This window comes from Oncorhynchus kisutch, linkage group LG1 (assembly GCF_002021735.2).
Source record: "Oncorhynchus kisutch isolate 150728-3 linkage group LG1, Okis_V2, whole genome shotgun sequence".
Classification (NCBI taxonomy): domain Eukaryota; kingdom Metazoa; phylum Chordata; class Actinopteri; order Salmoniformes; family Salmonidae; genus Oncorhynchus; species Oncorhynchus kisutch.
Window position 1 is genome coordinate 72855669 of NC_034174.2, and position 21503 is coordinate 72877171.

Below are 21503 nucleotides of genomic sequence, written 5' to 3' on the forward strand. Positions count from 1 at the left end.
CAGAGGACAACATTACATCTACTGTTAGGGCCCTGTGCTATAGGACGGAGGACACCACATTACATCTACTGTTAGGGCCCTGTGCTATAGGACAGAGGACAACATTACATCTACTGTTAGGGCCCTGTGCTATAGGACGGAGGACAACATTACATCTACTGTTAGGGCCCTGTGCTATAGGACGGAGGACAACATTACATCTCCTGTTAGGGCCCTGTGCTATAGGACAGAGTACAACATTACATCTACTGTTAGGGCCCTGTGCTATAGGACGGAGGACAACATTACATCTCCTGTTAGGGCCCTGTGCTATAGGACAGAGTACAACATTACATCTCCTGTTAGGGCCCTGTGCTATAGGACGGAGGACAACATTACATCTCCTGTTAGGGCCCTGTGCTATAGGACAGAGTACAACATTACATCTCCTGTTAGGGCCCTGTGCTATAGGACGGAGGACAACATTACATCTCCTGTTAGGGCCCTGTGCTATAGGACAGAGTACAACATTACATCTCCTGTTAGGCCCTGTGCTATAGGACAGGTACAACATTACATCTCCTGTTAGGGCCCTGTGCTATAGGACAGAGTACAACATTACATCTCCTGTTAGGCCCTGTGCTATAGGACGGAGGACAACATTACATCTCCTGTTAGGGCCCTGTGCTATAGGACAGAGTACAACATTACATCCTGTTAGGGCCCTGTGCTATAGGACGGAGGACAACATTACATCTCCTGTTAGGGCCCTGTGCTATAGGACAGAGTACAACATTACATCTCCTGTTAGGGCCCTGTGCTATAGGACAGGACAACATTACATCTCCTGTTAGGGCCCTGTGCTATAGGACAGAGGACAACATTACATCTCCTGTTAGGGCCCTGTGCTATAGGACGGAGGACAACATTACATCTCCTGTTAGGGCCCTGTGCTATAGGACAGAGGACAACATTACATCTACTGTTAGGGCCCTGTGCTATAGGACGGAGGACAACATTACATCTCCTGTTAGGGCCTGTGCTATAGGACGGAGGACAACATTACATCTACTGTTAGGGCCCTGTGCTATAGGACGGAGGACAACATTACATCTACTGTTAGGGCCTGTGCTATAGGACGGAGGACAACATTACATCTCCTGTTAGGGCCCTGTGCTATAGGACGGAGGACAACATTACATCTACTGTTAGGGCCCTGTGCTATAGGACGGAGGACAACATTACATCTCCTGTTAGGGCCCTGTGCTATAGGACGGAGGACAATTACATCTCCTGTTAGGGCCCTGTGCTATAGGACAGGACAACATTACATCTCTGTTAGGGCCCTGTGCTATAGGACAGAGGACAACATTACATCTACTGTTAGGGCCCTGTGCTATAGGACGGAGGACAACATTACATCTACTGTTAGGGCCCTGTGCTATAGGACAGAGGACAACATTACATCTACTGTTAGGGCCCTGTGCTATAGGACGGAGGACAACATTACATCTCTGTTAGGGCCCTGTGCTATAGGACGGAGGACAACATTACATCTACTGTTAGGGCCCTGTGCTATAGGACGGAGGACAACATTACATCTCCTGTTAGGGCCCTGTGCTATAGGACGGAGGACAACATTACATCTCCTGTTAGGGCCCTGTGCTATAGGACGGAGGACAACATTACATCTCCTGTTAGGGCCCTGTGCTATAGGACAGAGTACAACATTACATCTACTGTTAGGGCCCTGTGCTATAGGACGGAGGACAACATTACATCTACTGTTAGGGCCCTGTGCTATAGGACGGAGGACAACATTACATCTACTGTTAGGGCCCTGTGCTATAGGACGGAGGACAACATTACATCTACTGTTAGGGCCCTGTGCTATAGGACGGAGACAACATTACATCTCCTGTTAGGGCCCTGTGCTATAGGACGAGGACAACATTACATCTCCTGTTAGGGCCCTGTGCTATAGGACGGAGGACAACATTACATCTCCTGTTAGGGCCCTGTGCTATAGGACAGAGGACAACATTACATCTCCTGTTAGGGCCCTGTGCTATAGGACGGAGGACAACATTACATCTCCTGTTAGGGCCCTGTGCTATAGGACAGGACAACATTACATCTCCTGTTAGGGCCCTGTGCTATAGGACGGAGGACAACATTACATCTCCTGTTAGGGCCCTGTGCTATAGGACGGAGGACAACATTACATCTCCTGTTAGGGCCCTGTGCTATAGGACAGGTACAACATTACATCTCCTGTTAGGGCCCTGTGCTATAGGACGGAGGACAACATTACATCTCCTGTTAGGGCCCTGTGCTATAGGACAGAGTACAACATTACATCTCCTGTTAGGGCCCTGTGCTATAGGACGGAGGACAACATTACATCTCCTGTTAGGGCCCTGTGCTATAGGACGGAGGACAACATTACATCTCCTGTTAGGGCCCTGTGCTATAGGACGAGGACAACATTACATCTCCTGTTAGGGCCCTGTGCTATAGGACGGAGGACAACATTACATCTCCTGTTAGGGCCCTGTGCTATAGGACAGAGGACAACATTACATCTCCTGTTAGGGCCCTGTGCTATAGGACGGAGGACAACATTACATCTCCTGTTAGGGCCCTGTGCTATAGGACAGACAACATTACATCTACTGTTAGGGCCCTGTGCTATAGGACGGAGGACAACATTACATCTCCTGTTAGGGCCCTGTGCTATAGGACGGAGGACAACATTACATCTACTGTTAGGGCCCTGTGCTATAGGACGGAGGACAACATTACATCTACTGTTAGGGCCCTGTGCTATAGGACGGAGGACAACATTACATCTCCTGTTAGGGCCCTGTGCTATAGGACAGAGGACAACATTACATCTACTGTTAGGGCCCTGTGCTATAGGACGGAGGACAACATTACATCTACTGTTAGGGCCCTGTGCTATAGGACGGAGGACAACATTACATCTACTGTTAGGGCCCTGTGCTATAGGACGGAGGACAACATTACATCTCCTGTTAGGGCCCTGTGCTATAGGACAGAGGACAACATTACATCTACTGTTAGGGCCCTGTGCTATAGGACGGAGGACAACATTACATCTACTGTTAGGGCCCTGTGCTATAGGACAGAGTACAACATTACATCTCCTGTTAGGGCCCTGTGCTATAGGACGGAGGACAACATTACATCTACTGTTAGGGCCCTGTGCTATAGGACGAGGACAACATTACATCTACCTGTTAGGGCCCTGTGCTATAGGACGGAGGACAAATTACATCTCCTGTTAGGGCCCTGTGCTATAGGACGGAGGACAACATTACATCTACTGTTAGGGCCCTGTGCTATAGGACGAGGACAACATTACATCTACTGTTAGGGCCCTGTGCTATAGGACAGAGGACAACATTACATCTCCTGTTAGGGCCCTGTGCTATAGGACAGAGTACAACATTACACTCCTGTTAGGGCCCTGTGCTATAGGACAGAGGACAACATTACATCTCCTGTTAGGGCCCTGTGCTATAGGACAGAGTACAACATTACATCTACTGTTAGGGCCCTGTGCTATAGGACGGAGGACAACATTACATCTCCTGTTAGGGCCCTGTGCTATAGGACGGAGGACAACATTACATCTACTGTTAGGGCCCTGTGCTATAGGACGGAGGACAACATTACATCTACAGACAACATACATCTACTGTTAGGGCCCTGTGCTATAGGACGGAGGACAACATTACATCTCCTGTTAGGGCCCTGTGCTATAGGACAGAGGACAACATTACATCTACTGTTAGGGCCCTGTGCTATAGGACGGAGGACAACATTACATCTCCTGTTAGGGCCCTGTGCTATAGGACGGAGGACAACATTACATCTCCTGTTAGGGCCCTGTGCTATAGGACGGAGGACAACATTACATCTCCTGTTAGGCCCTGTGCTATAGGACGAGTACAACATTACATCTACTGTTAGGGCCCTGTGCTATAGGACGGAGGACAACATTACATCTACTGTTAGGGCCCTGTGCTATAGGACGGAGGACAACATTACATCTACTGTTAGGGCCCTGTGCTATAGGACGGAGGACAACATTACATCTACTGTTAGGGCCCTGTGCTATAGGACGGAGGACAACATTACATCTCCTGTTAGGGCCCTGTGCTATAGGACGGAGGACAACATTACATCTACTGTTAGGGCCCTGTGCTATAGGACGGAGGACAACATTACATCTACTGTTAGGGCCCTGTGCTATAGGACGGAGGACAACATTACATCTCCTGTTAGGGCCCTGTGCTATAGGACGAGGACAACATTACATCTCCTGTTAGGGCCCTGTGCTATAGGACGGAGGACAACATTACATCTCCTGTTAGGGCCCTGTGCTATAGGACGGAGGACAACATTACATCTCCTGTTAGGGCCCTGTGCTATAGGACGGAGGACAACATTACATCTACTGTTAGGGCCCTGTGCTATAGGACGGAGGACAACATTACATCTACTGTTAGGGCCCTGTGCTATAGGACGAGGACAACATTACATCTACTGTTAGGGCCCTGTGCTATAGGACGGAGGACAACATTACATCTCCTGTTAGGGCCCTGTGCTATAGGACGGAGGACAACATTACATCTCCTGTTAGGGCCCTGTGCTATAGGACGGAGGACAACATTACATCTACTGTTAGGGCCCTGTGCTATAGGACGGAGGACAACATTACATCTACTGTTAGGGCCCTGTGCTATAGGACGGAGGACAACATTACATCTCCTGTTAGGCCCTGTGCTATAGGACGAGGACAACATTACATCTACTGTTAGGGCCCTGTGCTATAGGACGGAGGACAACATTACATCCCTGTTAGGGCCCTGTGCTATAGGACAGGACAACATTACATCTCCTGTTAGGGCCCTGTGCTATAGGACGGAGGACAACATTACATCTCCTGTTAGGGCCCTGTGCTATAGGACGGAGGACAACATTACATCTCCTGTTAGGGCCCTGTGCTATAGGACAGAGGACAACATTACATCTACTGTTAGGGCCCTGTGCTATAGGACGGAGGACAACATTACATCTCCTGTTAGGGCCCTGTGCTATAGGACGGAGGACAACATTACATCTCTGTTAGGGCCCTGTGCTATAGGACGGAGGACAACATTACATCTCCTGTTAGGGCCCTGTGCTATAGGACGGAGGACAACATTACATCTCCTGTTAGGGCCCTGTGCTATAGGACGGAGGACAACATTACATCTCCTGTTAGGGCCCTGTGCTATAGGACGGAGGACAACATTACATCTCCTGTTAGGGCCCTGTGCTATAGGACGGAGGACAACATTACATACCTGTTAGGGCCCTGTGCTATAGGACAGAGTACAACATTACATCTACTGTTAGGGCCCTGTGCTATAGGACAGAGACAACATCTACTGTTAGGGCCCTGTGCTATAGGACGGAGGACAACATTACATCTACTGTTAGGGCCCTGTGCTATAGGACGGAGGACAACATTACATCTCCTGTTAGGGCCCTGTGCTATAGGACGGAGGACAACATTACATCTCCTGTTAGGGCCCTGTGCTATAGGACGGAGGACAACATTACATCTCCTGTTAGGGCCCTGTGCTATAGGACGGAGGACAACATTACATCTCCTGTTAGGGCCCTGTGCTATAGGACAGAGTACAACATTACATCTCCTGTTAGGGCCCTGTGCTATAGGACGGAGGACAACATTACATCTCCTGTTAGGGCCCTGTGCTATAGGACGGAGGACAACATTACATCTCCTGTTAGGGCCCTGTGCTATAGGACGGAGGACAACATTACATCTCTGTTAGGGCCCTGTGCTAGGACGGAGGACAACATTACATCTCCTGTTAGGGCCTGTGCTATAGGACGGAGGACAACATTACATCTACTGTTAGGGCCCTGTGCTATAGGACGAGTACAACATTACATCTCCTGTTAGGCCCTGTGCTATAGGACAGAGGACAACATTACATCTCCTGTTAGGGCCCTGTGCTATAGGACGGAGGACAACATTACATCTCCTGTTAGGGCCTGTGCTATAGGACAGAGTACAACATTACATCTCCTGTTAGGGCCCTGTGCTATAGGACGGAGGACAACATTACATCTCCTGTTAGGGCCCTGTGCTATAGGACGGAGGACAACATTACATCTCCTGTTAGGGCCCTGTGCTATAGGACGGAGGACAACATTACATCTCCTGTTAGGGCCCTGTGCTATAGGACGGAGGACAACATTACATCTCCTGTTAGGGCCCTGTGCTATAGGACAGAGTACAACATTACATCTCCTGTTAGGGCCCTGTGCTATAGGACGGAGTACAACATTACATCTCCTGTTAGGGCCCTGTGCTATAGGACAGAGGACAACATTACATCTCCTGTTAGGGCCCTGTGCTATAGGACGGAGGACAACATTACATCTCCTGTTAGGGCCCTGTGCTATAGGACAGAGTACAACATTACATCTCCTGTTAGGGCCCTGTGCTATAGGACAGAGTACAACATTACATCTCCTGTTAGGGCCCTGTGCTATAGGACGAGGACAACATTACATCTCCTGTTAGGGCCCTGTGCTATAGGACGGAGTACAACATTACATCTCTGTTAGGGCCCTGTGCTATAGGACGGAGGACAACATTACATCCCTGTTAGGGCCTGTGCTATAGGACAGAGTACAACATTACATCTACTGTTAGGCCCTGTGCTATAGGACGGAGGACAACATTACATCTCCTGTTAGGCCCTGTGCTATAGGACGAGTACAACATTACATCTCCTGTTAGGGCCCTGTGCTATAGGACAGAGGACAACATTACATCTACTGTTAGGGCCCTGTGCTATAGGAGGACAGACACATTACATCTCCTGTTAGGGCCCTGTGCTATAGGACGGAGGACAACATTACATCTACTGTTAGGGCCCTGTGCTATAGGACGGAGGACAACATTACATCTCCTGTTAGGGCCCTGTGCTATAGGACGGAGGACAACATTACATCTCCTGTTAGGGCCCTGTGCTATAGGACAGAGGACAACATTACATCTCCTGTTAGGGCCCTGTGCTATAGGACGGAGGACAACATTACATCTCCTGTTAGGGCCCTGTGCTATAGGACAGAGTACAACATTACATCTCCTGTTAGGGCCCTGTGCTATAGGACGGAGGACAACATTACATCTCTGTTAGGGCCCTGTGCTATAGGACGGAGGACAACATTACATCTCTGTTAGGGCCCTGTGCTATAGGACGAGGACAACATTACATCTCCTGTTAGGGCCCTGTGCTATAGGACGGAGGACAACATTACATCTCCTGTTAGGGCCCTGTGCTATAGGACGGAGGACAACATTACATCTCCTGTTAGGGCCCTGTGCTATAGGACAGAGTACAACATTACATCTCCTGTTAGGGCCCTGTGCTATAGGACAGAGGACAACATTACATCTCCTGTTAGGGCCCTGTGCTATAGGACGAGGACAACATTACATCTCCTGTTAGGGCCCTGTGCTATAGGACAGGTACAACATTACATCTCCTGTTAGGGCCCTGTGCTATAGGACGGAGGACAACATTACATCTCCTGTTAGGGCCCTGTGCTATAGGACGGAGGACAACATTACATCTCCTGTTAGGGCCCTGTGCTATAGGACAGAGGACAACATTACATCTCCTGTTAGGGCCCTGTGCTATAGGACGGAGGACAACATTACATCTCCTGTTAGGGCCCTGTGCTATAGGACAGAGTACAACATTACATCTCCTGTTAGGGCCCTGTGCTATAGGACGGAGGACAACATTACATCTCCTGTTAGGGCCCTGTGCTATAGGACAGAGGACAACATTACATCTCCTGTTAGGGCCCTGTGCTATAGGACGGAGGACAACATTACATCTCCTGTTAGGGCCCTGTGCTATAGGACAGAGGACAACATTACATCTCCTGTTAGGGCCCTGTGCTATAGGACAGAGGACAACACATTATCTCCTGTTAGGCCCTGTGCTATAGGACGGAGGACAACATTACATCTCTCTGTTAGGGCCCTGTGCTATAGGACGGAGGACAACATTACATCTCCTGTTAGGGCCCTGTGCTATAGGACGGAGGACAACATTACATCTCCTGTTAGGGCCCTGTGCTATAGGACGGAGGACAACATTACATCTCCTGTTAGGGCCCTGTGCTATAGGACGAGGACAACATTACATCTCCTGTTAGGGCCCTGTGCTATAGGACGGAGGACAACATTACATCTCCTGTTAGGGCCCTGTGCTATAGGACAGAGGACAACATTACATCTCCTGTTAGGGCCCTGTGCTATAGGACGGAGGACAACATTACATCTCCTGTTAGGGCCCTGTGCTATAGGACGGAGGACAACATTACATCTCCTGTTAGGGCCCTGTGCTATAGGACGGAGGACAACATTACATCTCCTGTAGGGCCCTGTGCTATAGGACAGAGTACAACATTACATCTCCTGTTAGGGCCCTGTGCTATAGGACGGAGGACAACATTACATCTCCTGTTAGGGCCCTGTGCTATAGGACGGAGAAACATTACATCTCCTGTTAGGGCCCTGTGCTATAGGACGGAGGACAACATTACATCTCCTGTTAGGGCCCTGTGCTATAGGAGAGGACAACATTACATCTCCTGTTAGGGCCCTGTGCTATAGGACGGAGGACAACATTACATCTCCTGTTAGGGCCCTGTGCTATAGGACGAGGACAACATTACATCTACTGTTAGGGCCCTGTGCTATAGGACAGAGGACAACATTACATCTCCTGTTAGGGCCCTGTGCTATAGGACAGAGGACAACATTACATCTCCTGTTAGGGCCCTGTGCTATAGGACGGAGGACAACATTACATCTCCTGTTAGGGCCGGTGCTATAGGACAGAGTACAACATTACATCTCCTGTTAGGGCCCTGTGCTATAGGACGGAGGACAACATTACATCTCCTGTTAGGGCCCTGTGCTATAGGACGGAGGACAACATTACTTCAGAGTAAAAGCTTGGAGAAGAATACAGTCAACAGGATATGACTGTGTGACCGACGGTGTTCGAGTGAATGCCAGAAGAAGACTGCATTAGCCCACTAAGCTAAAGCCTAGTATTGACCAGGGAGCCAAAGCAACTCTTTAGGTCTCAGGCAAGGTTACTCATCATGCAGCGAGCGTGGTCCTTGGTACTTGTGGTGGTCACCGACAGAAAAAGAGGACATTTCTGTTATCACGTATAGTGAAGGATACGATTCTCTGAAAAATGAGGATTACATGTTCTTCAGCCATGGCAGTATCTCTCAATCTTCTTTATCACAGTGACTGGCAAGCTAAGATCATCATCCTTTGGATATCTCTTAAATTAAAACTAGGAATTGAGTATGGACATACCTGGTGTCCGAGTACGGTCTATTGGACCAGTCAGTCTGCATTATCCCACAGACCGAGAGTTGGGAAACACAATACCCCACAGATGGAGAGTTGGGAAACACAATACCCCACACACAGAGAGTTGGGAAACACAATACCCCACACACGGAGATTGGGAAACACAATAACCCCACACACGGAGAGTTAAGAAACACACTCGCATAGTGAGTAGGTCAAAGGCTTGAAGCGTATGAAGATGTGCAGCTATATCAGCAGGTTCATCTGAGAGATCAGAAGTTCAAAGCCTAGCTACATATCTTCATGAATAGAATGTAACGCAGAAGAATATCACAATTCATTCAAACATATTGGATCTCATTTGTGGAACGTTACATTTGATTATTCTGAAGTCCGTTGGTTAAGGTTTAACAATGACATTTTAACATCATCGATGTCTAACGATTCCAGAACGACTCCAAGAAAACGGAGTTGTATGCTATGTAAATGTTATGCTAAGATTAAGATTGCTTGTTAAGTAAAAGGAGAACTACGATTTTTTCCTGAGCTTCTGATGTATAAAAATGCTACTTCATGTCAAATATTGAACAAGTTATAAATATTTATTGCTTTTCTCAATTCTCTGGGGACGTGTAGAGAAGTTATGGAACGTAATTGAATGTGATGAAATAAAGAAGAATGTTTTGACTGAATTAGATACCGTTGTTGTCCTTTTTTTTCTCCTCTCCGCCAAGGTATTAAATACAGTATTACAATAATACAGTATGTTCAAACGGTGTACAGTATCCTGAATATACGGTGGAAAAACACACGATGCAAAGAAATCAAATGCTGCAGCCTGCTTACCGCCTACGTAGTTCTCTGAAAACTTTCCTCTCACATAACTGTATATTTGACACAGCTTTTAAATCATACATTTGGAGAAAGGCCAAAGTCAGCAAAACACCAAATTCCCAAAACACATGCAACAACACAAGCCAACCCAGCAAACCAGGACTGAGGGTCATCATAACACCTCATAAAACATCCCTGTTCAGTTCTAAGTCCAACACTTGATTTATTTATTTCTCAGGGCCCCGCAGTCTTGTCTACAATTCATATATTCTGTCTGACTTGGTCTTTTTTCATTCAAATGATAAGATGCTGGAAACTATGCTCGAAATGTGATTCCCATGGGACAAGAGCAAGAAAGGAATGCTGGTTTAGAGTCAGTAAATTAAATAGCAAATTATATCGACCATGGCAGTCAATAAATAACACTCATAGTTCTTTCCTATAAAATGTTTGACTCCAAGCCACACTGAATAAAATTGTGGTAGCCACGTATGTACAATTGAAGTCGGAAGTTTATATACACTTAGGTTGAAGTCATTAAAACTAGTTTTTCAACCACTCCGCAAATCTAAACATCATGGGACCACGCAGCCCTCATACCGCTCAGGAAGGAGGCACGTTCTGTCTCCTAGAGATGAACGTACTTTGGTGCGAAAAGTGCAAATCAATCCCAGAACAACGGCAAAGGACCTTGTGAAGATGCTGGAGGAAACAGGTACAACAGTATCTATATCCACAGTAAAAAATAGTCCTAAATCGACGTAACCTGAAAGGCTGCTCAGCAAGGAAGAAGCCACTGCTCAAAAAGCGCCATAAAAAAAGCCAGGCTACGGTTTGCAACTGCACATGGGGACAAAGATTGTATTTTTTTGAGAAATGTCCTCTTGTCTGATGAAACAAAATAGAACTGTTTGGCCATAATGACCATAGTTATGTTTGGAGGAAAAAGGGGGAGGCTTGCAAGCAGAAGAACACCATCCCAACTGTGAAGCACGGGGGTGGCAGCATCATGTTGTGGGGTGCTTTGCTGCAGGAGAGACTGGTGCACTTCACAACATAGATGCCATCATGAGGATGGAAAATCATGTGGATATATTGAAGCAACATCTCAAGACATCAGTCAGGAAGTTAAAGCTTGGTCGCAAATGGGTCTTCCAAATGGACATTGGCCCCAAACATACTTCCAAAGTTGTGGCAAAATGGCTTAAGGACAACAAAGTCAAGGTATTGGAGTGGCCATCACAAAGCCCTGACCTCAATCCCATAGAAAAATTGTGGGCAGAACTAAAAAAGTGTGTCTGACCAAGAAGGCCTACAAACCTGACTCAGTTACACCAGCTCTGTCAGGAGGAATGGAGAACATCTGAAATAAATAATTCTCTCTACTTAATTCTGACATTTCACATTCATAAAATAAAGTGGTGATCCTAACTGACCTAAGACAGGGAATTGTTACTAGGATTAAATGTCAGGAATTGTGAAAAACTCAGTTTAAATGTATTTGGATAAAGTGCTGGATAAAGTGAAGGCTGTGAGGATCACGAGAGCCGGGCTTGTTTAGATTTGTTGTGTTTCTGCATGTGTTGCGTCTCACCCAATTTGATAAGTTTGAAGTGTCGTGTGTTTCTCTTCGGAATCGGGCACCCCTCAAGGGAGTTATAGCTGGCATCTCGTGAGAAGTTGATTCTGAAGAGATTAAAAATATTCCTGGAGTGATTGATGCACATCGGATGAATTGTGTGATGAATGGTGAAAAAGTAAAGAGTTTATCTGTTCTTTTATTTGTTGATATGGAGACTCTCCCTACTCAAGTGCAGTTGGGGTATATAAACTACAGTGTCAGCGCATTTATCCCAAGACCAATGGAGTGTGGCCATTGTAAAGCTTTTGGTCATGTTTCAAGTGTTTGCAGAAGGGAGAAGCCGAGATGTCCAAGTTGTGGAAAAGATCAGATCATGTGTTTTAAAAGTGAGGAAAATGTGACATGTTGCAATTGTGGTGGGAACCATGAAGCTAAGAGAATGAGGTGGCCAAATTCAGGACTGTCCAGAACATTTCATATGCACCTGGTGTTGTTGGATTCTTCATCTGTGGGACAATGGCGGACTACAACCACTAAAGGTGTATTGCCGCCACCCACTGGTTGAGTTGAAGAACCAAAACAATGTAAAAAAAAAAAAAAAACGTCATTATTGCGCGACACCGCGCAGCTCCACGCCCCCAAACAGCGCGACATTACCGTGCCTCCTTCCTTCTCAGGTGAGTGTTTTTAACGATATAGAAAAGGTTGTTGCTTTAGTGTTTGTAAATTAACACAGACGTTCTGCTAGCGATGCATTTAATTGCAGTTATGTGCTGAATTAAACGTCAAAAATGTAGTAGCTTACCTTGCTAACCACAGCATCTGGTACTGTCTCTGATCTGGTAGTATCATGCTAGCTATCTTGCCATAAAAATGGCGTCGGCACCGCAGGTTGAAAACAAATTCTGTTAGCCCAATTGGTTTGCAGCGTGTTTAATTTAGTTTTAAAACCAAATTACCAAAAGCTGTATGGACAGCTGCTTACACATTTGGTGGTAAACAAACAGTTAGTTAGCATAGTTTACCTACACTTCGATTTTTAAATTGTATATATTACCTGCACGTTTTTGTGCAACTGCCTGGTATGTTTACGGATGTTAGCAAGGTAGTTACCGCAGGGATGTCACGTGTTGTACAAGCCTGCCGTACGTCACACTAAAGTTTCACCAAATGTTCTTATACAAACGGTATATAGTTTCCTTTGCCATGTGTTTATCATGAGGTGGTGCATTGTAGAGAGAGTGATTTTCAGTGTTTCTGTTACCATGGCTACAGCAGGTGTCACACAGGTGGCAGTTAAAAGACAAGCTCATGGCTATGGCAGCAGAGCCAGTGCCAGATGCAGTCTGGGACGAACGCCAGGCCTATGAAGAGCTCCTGTACTGGGACAGCCTGATACAGCGAGGCCATCGCCTGCTACCACACGACTTTGACAGGTACTGTATCGCTCCAGGGTGAAGTTTCAATGAGGTCCAGCTCTAGGGTCCACATCCCAATCCTAACCTTAAAGGAAAACTCCACCTAAAATTATATTTGGCGATTTGTTTTATTAGTCCATTGTTGATATAGTCCCAAAGTGTTTTGCATGTCAGAAATATAGAGTTTTCCAGACAAAAACATTCAAAATACATAAATATAGCCAGTATGATGGATTTGCATTATATGGTGCAAAATGCATCATACCGGCTGTATTTATGTATTTTGAAAGTTATATGTCTGAAAAACTCTTAATTTACTCTTACTCCACCTGGTTAGAATAATGTTACATTAGGACAACTACAATGTAGTATTTCTACACACAAGGCATTTCAATTCTCTCTAAATGTTGCACGAATCTACAGTCTACTGTTGAATCTACAGAGGTAAACTTAGTACTGTAATTGGTTTCTATTCTAACTACTTTGTCTCTCTCCCCTCCCAGATATGAGGAGCTACGCTACTGGTATGACTGTCTCTGTTACGAAGAGGAGCTGAGGCAGTACGATGAGTACATCGCAGCCATACAGGAGATTGAGGAGAACCGACCCCAAACTGAGGTTCAAACTTCCACCTCGACCGTTTCTCTCCACGTCAATACAAATTCCCTGTGTGTGTGAATGTAGCGCGGGCTAATGCCTGTCACCTCCGAATGAACACAAGGATTGGAGAATCAGAATTATCCTTAGGTGTTGTGTTGAATTCTACTTGAATTCACCTGTACAGCACAGGAGGCTGGTGAGAGGAGGCTGGTTCATTATAATGGCTGGAATGGAGTGAATGGGATGGTATCAAGCACTTGGAAACTGTTTGATGTGTTTAATACCATTAACTCTGTTCTAGCCATTACTATGAGCCGTCCTCCCCTCACCAGCCTCCTCTGCGGTGCATACTGTTTATAGGCCAACACGAGCAGCCAATTGCACCTACTTTGATATGTTGGACAAATGGTCCTATGATTTGTTTCCAACATGATGGCCATTAATAAAATATTTTATTTCCCCTCTTGCTAAGAGGCATGTAATTGCAGAAGTTGTAGATGATACAGTAACTATAATTTTCCAGTCACAGTTTTTCCCCTCGGTCTATTTGTACTTACTAGTCATACTGGTTTTCCAGATCATTCACACACATCCTATTCCATTGGAACAAATGAAAGCAGTGCTTAGGGCTGGCTCGGTAACTGTATAACCGTGTAACTGACGATTATGGATGAAGACTGCCATGAAAATAAAATAACTGTTTAATACCATAATGTTTTATTTAAAGTTAACGAACTTTACCCAAAAGCATTCAAGTAAAATAAGCCTGCTTCACATCTAACAGCCAATATAAGGAGGGACTAGAGACAAAACTAGCCTGTTTTAGAATTTTGTGCTGTGGAACGAACAGCTGTCTAAAGATGGCTGGGCATTCAAAAAGGCAAGACGCCCGGTTGATTTATTACAATAAGAACATAGATTTCAGTTTTCCTTTATAAATTGTTTTCTTACTGTGTGCCCAACTGACCACGACCCACATCTCACGTACCCTTTTCCATCTTACCTTCTCTCTTCCAGGCCCCTCCGGTGCGCACGCCTCCCATGCGTATCTTTGTGAGCGACGACCGCCACATGATGGCGAAGCACGCGGCGGTGTACCCATCTTCTGAGGAGCTGGAGGCGGTGCAGACAGTCATCTCCCACGTGGAGTGTGCCCTCAAGACCGTCTCCGACCTGCTGGATGTGGAGGCCGGAGTCGGTGTGGCGCCTGTACCTGTGGAGGGGGCAGAGAAGAGGTAAGAAAGACTGATCAAAGACCCTGGTACTGCAGGACCTATGCCAGGCGGTGTCAGAGGAAAGCCCATAAAATTGTCAGAGACTCCATTCAGCCAAGTCATAGACTGTTCTCTCTGCTATCGCATGGCAAGCGTTACCGGAGCACCAAGTCTAGGACCAAAAAGCTCCTCAACAGCTTCTACCCCCCTCCCCCCTTTTGTACACTGCTGTTTATGATCTGTGCATAGTCACTTCACCCCCACCTATGTGTACAAATTACCTCAACTAACCTGTACAGCCGCACACTGACTTGGTACCAGTGCCCCCTGTATATAGCCTCGTTATTGTGTTACTTTTTATTATTACTTTTTACTTTAGTTAATTTGGTAAATATTTTCTTAACTCTTCTTGAACTGCACTGTTGGGCTTGTAAGTAAGCATTTCACATTAAAGTCTACACTTGTTGTATTCGGCGCATGTGACAAATAAAGTTTGATTTGATTTGTTTGGAAACGCTTCCTTCATCATTTCCTTGTTAAGCACAGATTGATACATGATTGGATAGCAGAGAGCAGGATTAACATCCTATTACTTTCACTAATCCAAGCAATTAAGATATGTGACTCTTAGGCTGCAGGTAACCTAGTGGTTAAGAGCGTTTCGTCAGTAACCGAAAGGTCGCTGGTTCGCATTCCCAAGCCGACTAGGTGAAAAATCTGGTGCTCTTGAGCAAGGCACTTAACCCTAATTGCTCCTGTAAGTCATTCTGGATAAGAGCGTCTGCTAAAAGTCTAAAATATCATGAATACTTCAATATAGGAAGGCAAGATGCATTTTTAGAGAGCGAGAGAAAGTGAAGGATAACAGTATATCTAATCCTGGATATGTGTGCTTCTTCATATCTTGTAGAATTACTTATTGCATTTGTCTCTGAATAAGCATTTCCTTGGTTCTCCCTCAACTGTCCCAGTGAGGTGGCTCCCCCTCCAGAGCGTATCCTACGTGGGGTGATGAGGGTGGGCCTGGTGGCCAAGGGCCTGCTGCTGAAGGGAGACATGGACCTGGAGCTGGTGCTGCTCTGCACTGAGAAACCCACCGTCACCCTGCTCAAGAAGGTGGCTGAGAACCTCTCCACCCAGATTGAGGTAGTGTATCTATTTCGTTGAACCTTTACTCAACCAGGAAGTCCCATTGCGCTCAGAAGACCTCTTTCCCAATGGAGACCGATATCCTTCGATGATGTTAACATTGTCTCTCTTTGGTAATTTTGAAGTGAGAGTATGAGAGGGACTGAGAGAGTTGCAATAGGACCTATATTTAAAAAGGTATTTTTGGTTGTGAAAGGTGCTGCCTCTATGCTAATATTGTCTCTCTTTCTGTACTGTAAGCCAAAATCCTAACTGATTTATTTTCCCATCATTCCAACTCTACTAAAGCTCGTCACAGAGGACAAGTATGAGGTCACCCAGATCCCAGAGGAGGCGGAGATTGTGATCAAGAGCATCAAGGAGCCCGTCCTGACCCTAACCATTCACCTGACCTCCCCCATGATACGCATGGAGGCTGAGCCAGAGGGTGCCGGAGCTACCACCCCCCTGGAGGAACCACCTGGAGGTATGACCCCCCCAGGGACCAGCCTCCAACCTGGCCAGGAGGCTGGGACTACCCAGCACTACCACGGCTGTGTTCAGGGCACAGCGTTGTGGGACGTCTCAGATAGAAATATGATGTAGAGATCTATTTGTGATAGATATGTGCACCAATAGATATTATGTGTGATACTTCTATCTGCAATGTTCCACAACATTGTGCTTTGCTGAATGTAGGCAGCGCTGGACTGCACTTAACAGCAGGCAACTTCAGATCAGCTACAGCAACAGCTGATAATCTATGTGTTACTATTCACTTAAAGCATGTTACCGTGCAGCTCCCTACTGATCCATACACTGAGACACCATTTTAAATACCTGATCAGTCAATATAGAGATTAGTGGAACCTGCACAGTGGCTGCTTTAGAACCGATGCCAGTGAACAAACAATCTGATTGGTTCTTCACTGGAGCTCGGAGTTCTTCTATTCGCTGTAATTATTTAACAAAACGGCGACAATCTTCATCGCTACAATGCCTCTTTTAGTCGTTAATAATGCATTGTGTAATAATGTGATTTTAATAACAGTAATGTACGACTTAATTTACAGTTAATTGTATTGTTCAAGTTAAGAAATGAAGGCTTTTCTGAGAATGCCAGCCAATGCGCGGATATAGATTTGATTGCATGTGTTTTTAATGCAGAACAGTGTAACGTGAGGTTCGTATTGCAGCAAAACTGATCGGCATGACAGGTAATGTTTTTGGACCCTTCCTTTGACCTGCCTGGTTGAGGAAAGGATATGGAAGGGAAAGTGTATGTGAGAGAGCAATATGTGTGTGTGAGTGAGTAATGCATGGGGGTGTATGTGAGAGAGGCAAAGGGATGAATGTGATCTAATTAAAAGTCAGGAAAAGGGCATTTTGAGTTCAATCCGCTTTAGTAGCTACGTCCTCCAAGAGAATGGCCTTGTCTTGGATCAAGGCCAGATTTGGTTGCTGGGGGAAGCCAAGCTGAAGCCAAGCAGTTATCAGTTTTGCTGCAGTACCGAGCCGACCACAAATGCATTCTGATTCCAACTGCCTTGTACAGTAATTCCAAACCTGATTGATTCTCTCTTACTAAGCCTTCTAGTGTGTCAGTTTTTAGGGACGCTGGACCTTTGACCAACTGGCCTCTCATTCTGTCTCGGAAAGGTGCAGAGCAGCATGACCCAGTTAAGGGGTACTAAGACTAGGCTTCATTAAGACTAAGAAATCCCCCCAGCAAAACCTTATATTGAGAAATATTATGCTCTGGTACCCACTGTGAATCTGATGGCTAGAGTACACTCTCATCACTCAGACCTAGCATAGAGTTTTTTGCTACAGGGTGGGTGGGTGGGTAAATCCATTCTCTATAAATGCGGGGAGTCCCCTTCAATCAAATTTATTCATAAAGCCCTTTTTACACCAGCCGATGTCACAAAGTGCTGTACAGAAACCCAGTCTAAAACCCCAAACAGCAAGCAATGCAGATGTAGAAGTCCTTGTCCTGCCTTGGGAAAAGCTACCTCCTCCCCAAGCCTCGAGACAGAAACCCCCCTTGGTCAAACCGTACCTTGTCTTCTTATCCCACCCATCGACCAATAGAAAAGCTAACGGTCGACAGCGATGCGCCGGCGGACGTTCTGGACAGGCAGAAATGCCTAACTGCCTTGGCATCTCTCCGCCACGCCAAGTGGTTCCAGGTTTGCATCCCGTCTTTACTTGTCAAATAAAGTGTTCAAATGTGCCTTTTTATTCTGCCTTGTCCCATAATGAGTTGTGAGTTTGTATGCTCTCACAATGCCTCATTGTTTTCTATGATTTCATTCTGTCTTCCTTGGAACTATATTGCTGTTATTTGCTAGTACAACTGATATTGTAGCTACGTTGTTTTTAAGGGTCCCTACACACTATGTCACCATCACTCGTTTAGAGGGGTTGGGTTAAATGCACATTTAGTTTGAGTACATTAAGTTGTGCAGCTGACTAGGTATCCCCTTTCCCTCCTAATTAAGTGTTTGGCTCCAATGGTATATTGGAGGAATACTGCACTAACCTTCCTATGCTACCTCTGGGTGCAATATTCCTGTTGACTCAGTACTTACACAACTGGTTCAATTCGACTCGTATCAGGCTTTTCCTTTATGCTGTCCAGGAATATTAGCCTCGTGAGCTGCCTGCATCATGTAAGCTCGCGGGATCATGTGGCTCGCGAGGCTACTGGAATATTGCACCCCTTTTATTTATTTAATTTGCCAGTGCTCTAGGTAGGTAGGTAGGTAGGTAGGTAGGTAGGTAGGTAGGTAGGTTGTTGGATATCGCACTCTTTTTGACTCCGCTCGGCCCGTGCTTGTCTCTCTCAGGCTAAGGTCAACGACCTGAAGTCGGCCGCCATCGTGATCCGTATCATGAGAGACCTGTGTAACCGCGTCCCCACCTGGGCTCCACTCAGAGGATGGGTGAGTCAAGTCAAACTACTATAATACATGTAATATTGACTATAATGATATACATGTCATACATTAAATTATTACATTGGGTGGCAGCGGTGGGCTCCAGGTCTGAACTAGATTCATTATCTACTGTTCTCTCTCTGTTCTGTCAAGCCTTTAGAGCTGCTGTGTGAGAAGGCCATTGGAACATGCGATCGGCCAATGGGAGCAGGAGAGTCTTTCCGCAGAGTTCTTGAGTGCTTGGCGTCTGGAATCCTGATGGCCGGTAAGTCTTTTATCCCTAAAGACCTGTATTGGGTAAATAGAGAAAATAGAGCTTAGTCTTGCAGAACACCTCTCAGAACAATGTAGAAATGACGTCCACCAAATTAAACTAATTCAAATGTTCTTCTGTTGTTCAAAGATGGTCCGGGTATCAAGGACCCTTGTGAGAAGGAGAAGGTGGACGCCATCAGCCACCTGGACACTCAGCAACGTGAGGACATTACACAGAGTGCCCAGGTAAAACAGGCTTCAGTTTGATTCGGTTAGGTGAAATATTTATGCCTGTAACGTTCCAGGTAGAATTGTAACAAATGGAGCTGACATGATTCCCTACTCTACTTGAAAAACGATATCTGTTCTACACAACTTTTTCTACACAACTTTTTCGCTGAAAGTTCTGTTATGTTGCGTCCTTAACACGCCCCAGATAGAATATCAATTGTGTTATTCTCTCCCATGTGCTTCCTTTGTGATTGACTGTGTTCTATGTTTGTTTTTCCCTGTCAGCATGCCCTAAGGTTGTCTGCGTTCGGACAGCTGTACAAGGTGCTAGGGATGGATTCCCTGCCTGCCAGGGAACCAAGGAGGACCATAGGACCAGGTCTCAGAAACTACGGTTGTTAGTATCTCCTCCGTTTTTTGGCGATCTTCCTGGCCTGTCCCATGCTTCTCAAATGTGACTTTCATATCAGCTGTCTAGTAGTAGTCTTGATGTGTTGTGAATTTGAACTTTTCCTGAACCTTGTCCCTTTTCTATGTCCCTACCAGCTCAGATCCTGGCCAGTTCCACCTACCCTCCCAAGAGACCTCATGATGCCGCGGACAAAGGGGGAGATGACAGCAAGAAGAGGAAGTCTCAGAAGTTCCAGAAATATCCAAAATTTCCTAGGAAGTCGTGTATGTATCCGAAGTGGTCTTCGAATGGGATATTTCGTAGCTATTTTACCATTGAGGCTCTTTCTGAGGAGGTTACATTTGTTCCTGTTCTGATATGCTCTCTTCCCTCTTCTCCCCCATCTATCTCTTTCTCACTATCTATCTCTTTCTCACTATCTCTCCCTGTCTCTCTTTCTGTCACCCTCCCTTCCCCCAGCCACAGAAGAGGAAGCCCGGGACTCTCCTATGGCCATGAACGCCCTGATGCGTCTAACCAGCACAAGCCTGGTCTGCAGTACCGTTCTGACGGGTCAGAGCGGTCCAGTGCACTTCCCGGTGTTCACCATGTCTGTAGACGTGGACGGCGATACATACGAGGCCTCAGGGCCTTCCAAACGCACCGCCAAAACTCCACCTAGCTGCCAAGTAAGGGGTTGTATGCCTAGGCGAAAAACATGCTAGCTGTACCAATAGACTTCCAGTCATTGCGCTAACACTAGTTAGCATTAGCGGTGCAAATCTACCTGCAAGTTCCTTCATACTGCACGTAGAAATGGTATCCACGACTCTGGGTAACTAGACACATCTCGCACTATCCCTTTTAAGATGATGGTTAACTGGTACAACACAAGATGGTCCCTGGAATCAAATGTTACTCTCTTTGAAAGAAAGAGTAGTGTTTCTCCTCTCTCTGTAACCTTTGCTTGCTTTCATCAAAGTGTTATGTCGTTGTTCTCCAGAATGTAATCCACTGGTTTTGCATTGAATGCCTTGTCGTCTGTATCGACTCTGTTTATAATGGCTGCCGTCCACAAGTCCTCTCTCTCCTGCCCGTCTCAGGTCCTGCAGAAGTTGGGCCTGCCCACTGGGGGCGGATGTGAAGATTGAACAGGCGAAGAGGGGAGGAGCCAAACGTAACCAATCCACACCTACAGCAAGTGATGCGTCCATGGCATCTGACGAGGTAGTCATTCTCTCTATGTTCTCTGGCTTTTTCCCTGTTACTTTTTTAACCTGGTTGACTTAACATACTTTCATAAAGCAGCACAAAGCATTGCTACTGTACCTGTAACTTCCAGTCATTGCGCTATCGATAGTTAGCATTAGCTTGTGAAACCACCACTTCCTTCCTGCCTACTGCATGTAACAACATAAAAATGGTATCCGTGAGTTTATCTGCCTCTGGGTACGTAGAACAAGGTC

The 21503-nt window shown here is 46.0% G+C and overlaps 1 protein-coding gene across 1 annotated transcript; it reads left to right on the top strand.

Moving 5' to 3' along the window:
• The first annotated feature begins 12482 nt into the window (after nt 1-12482).
• LOC116376231 (interleukin enhancer-binding factor 3 homolog) lies at nt 12483-21188 on the top strand. The gene is made up of 14 exons (XM_031835808.1): nt 12483-12535; nt 13137-13294; nt 13780-13894; nt 14894-15111; nt 16062-16236; nt 16528-16705; nt 18313-18410; nt 19071-19166; nt 19314-19425; nt 19564-19661; nt 19932-20043; nt 20193-20321; nt 20518-20726; nt 21141-21188. Exons 2-14 carry the CDS (start codon nt 13170-13172, stop codon nt 21186-21188), a joined length of 1713 nt encoding a protein of 570 aa, XP_031691668.1. The 5' UTR covers nt 12483-12535; nt 13137-13169.
• The last annotated feature ends 315 nt before the right edge of the window (nt 21189-21503 follow it).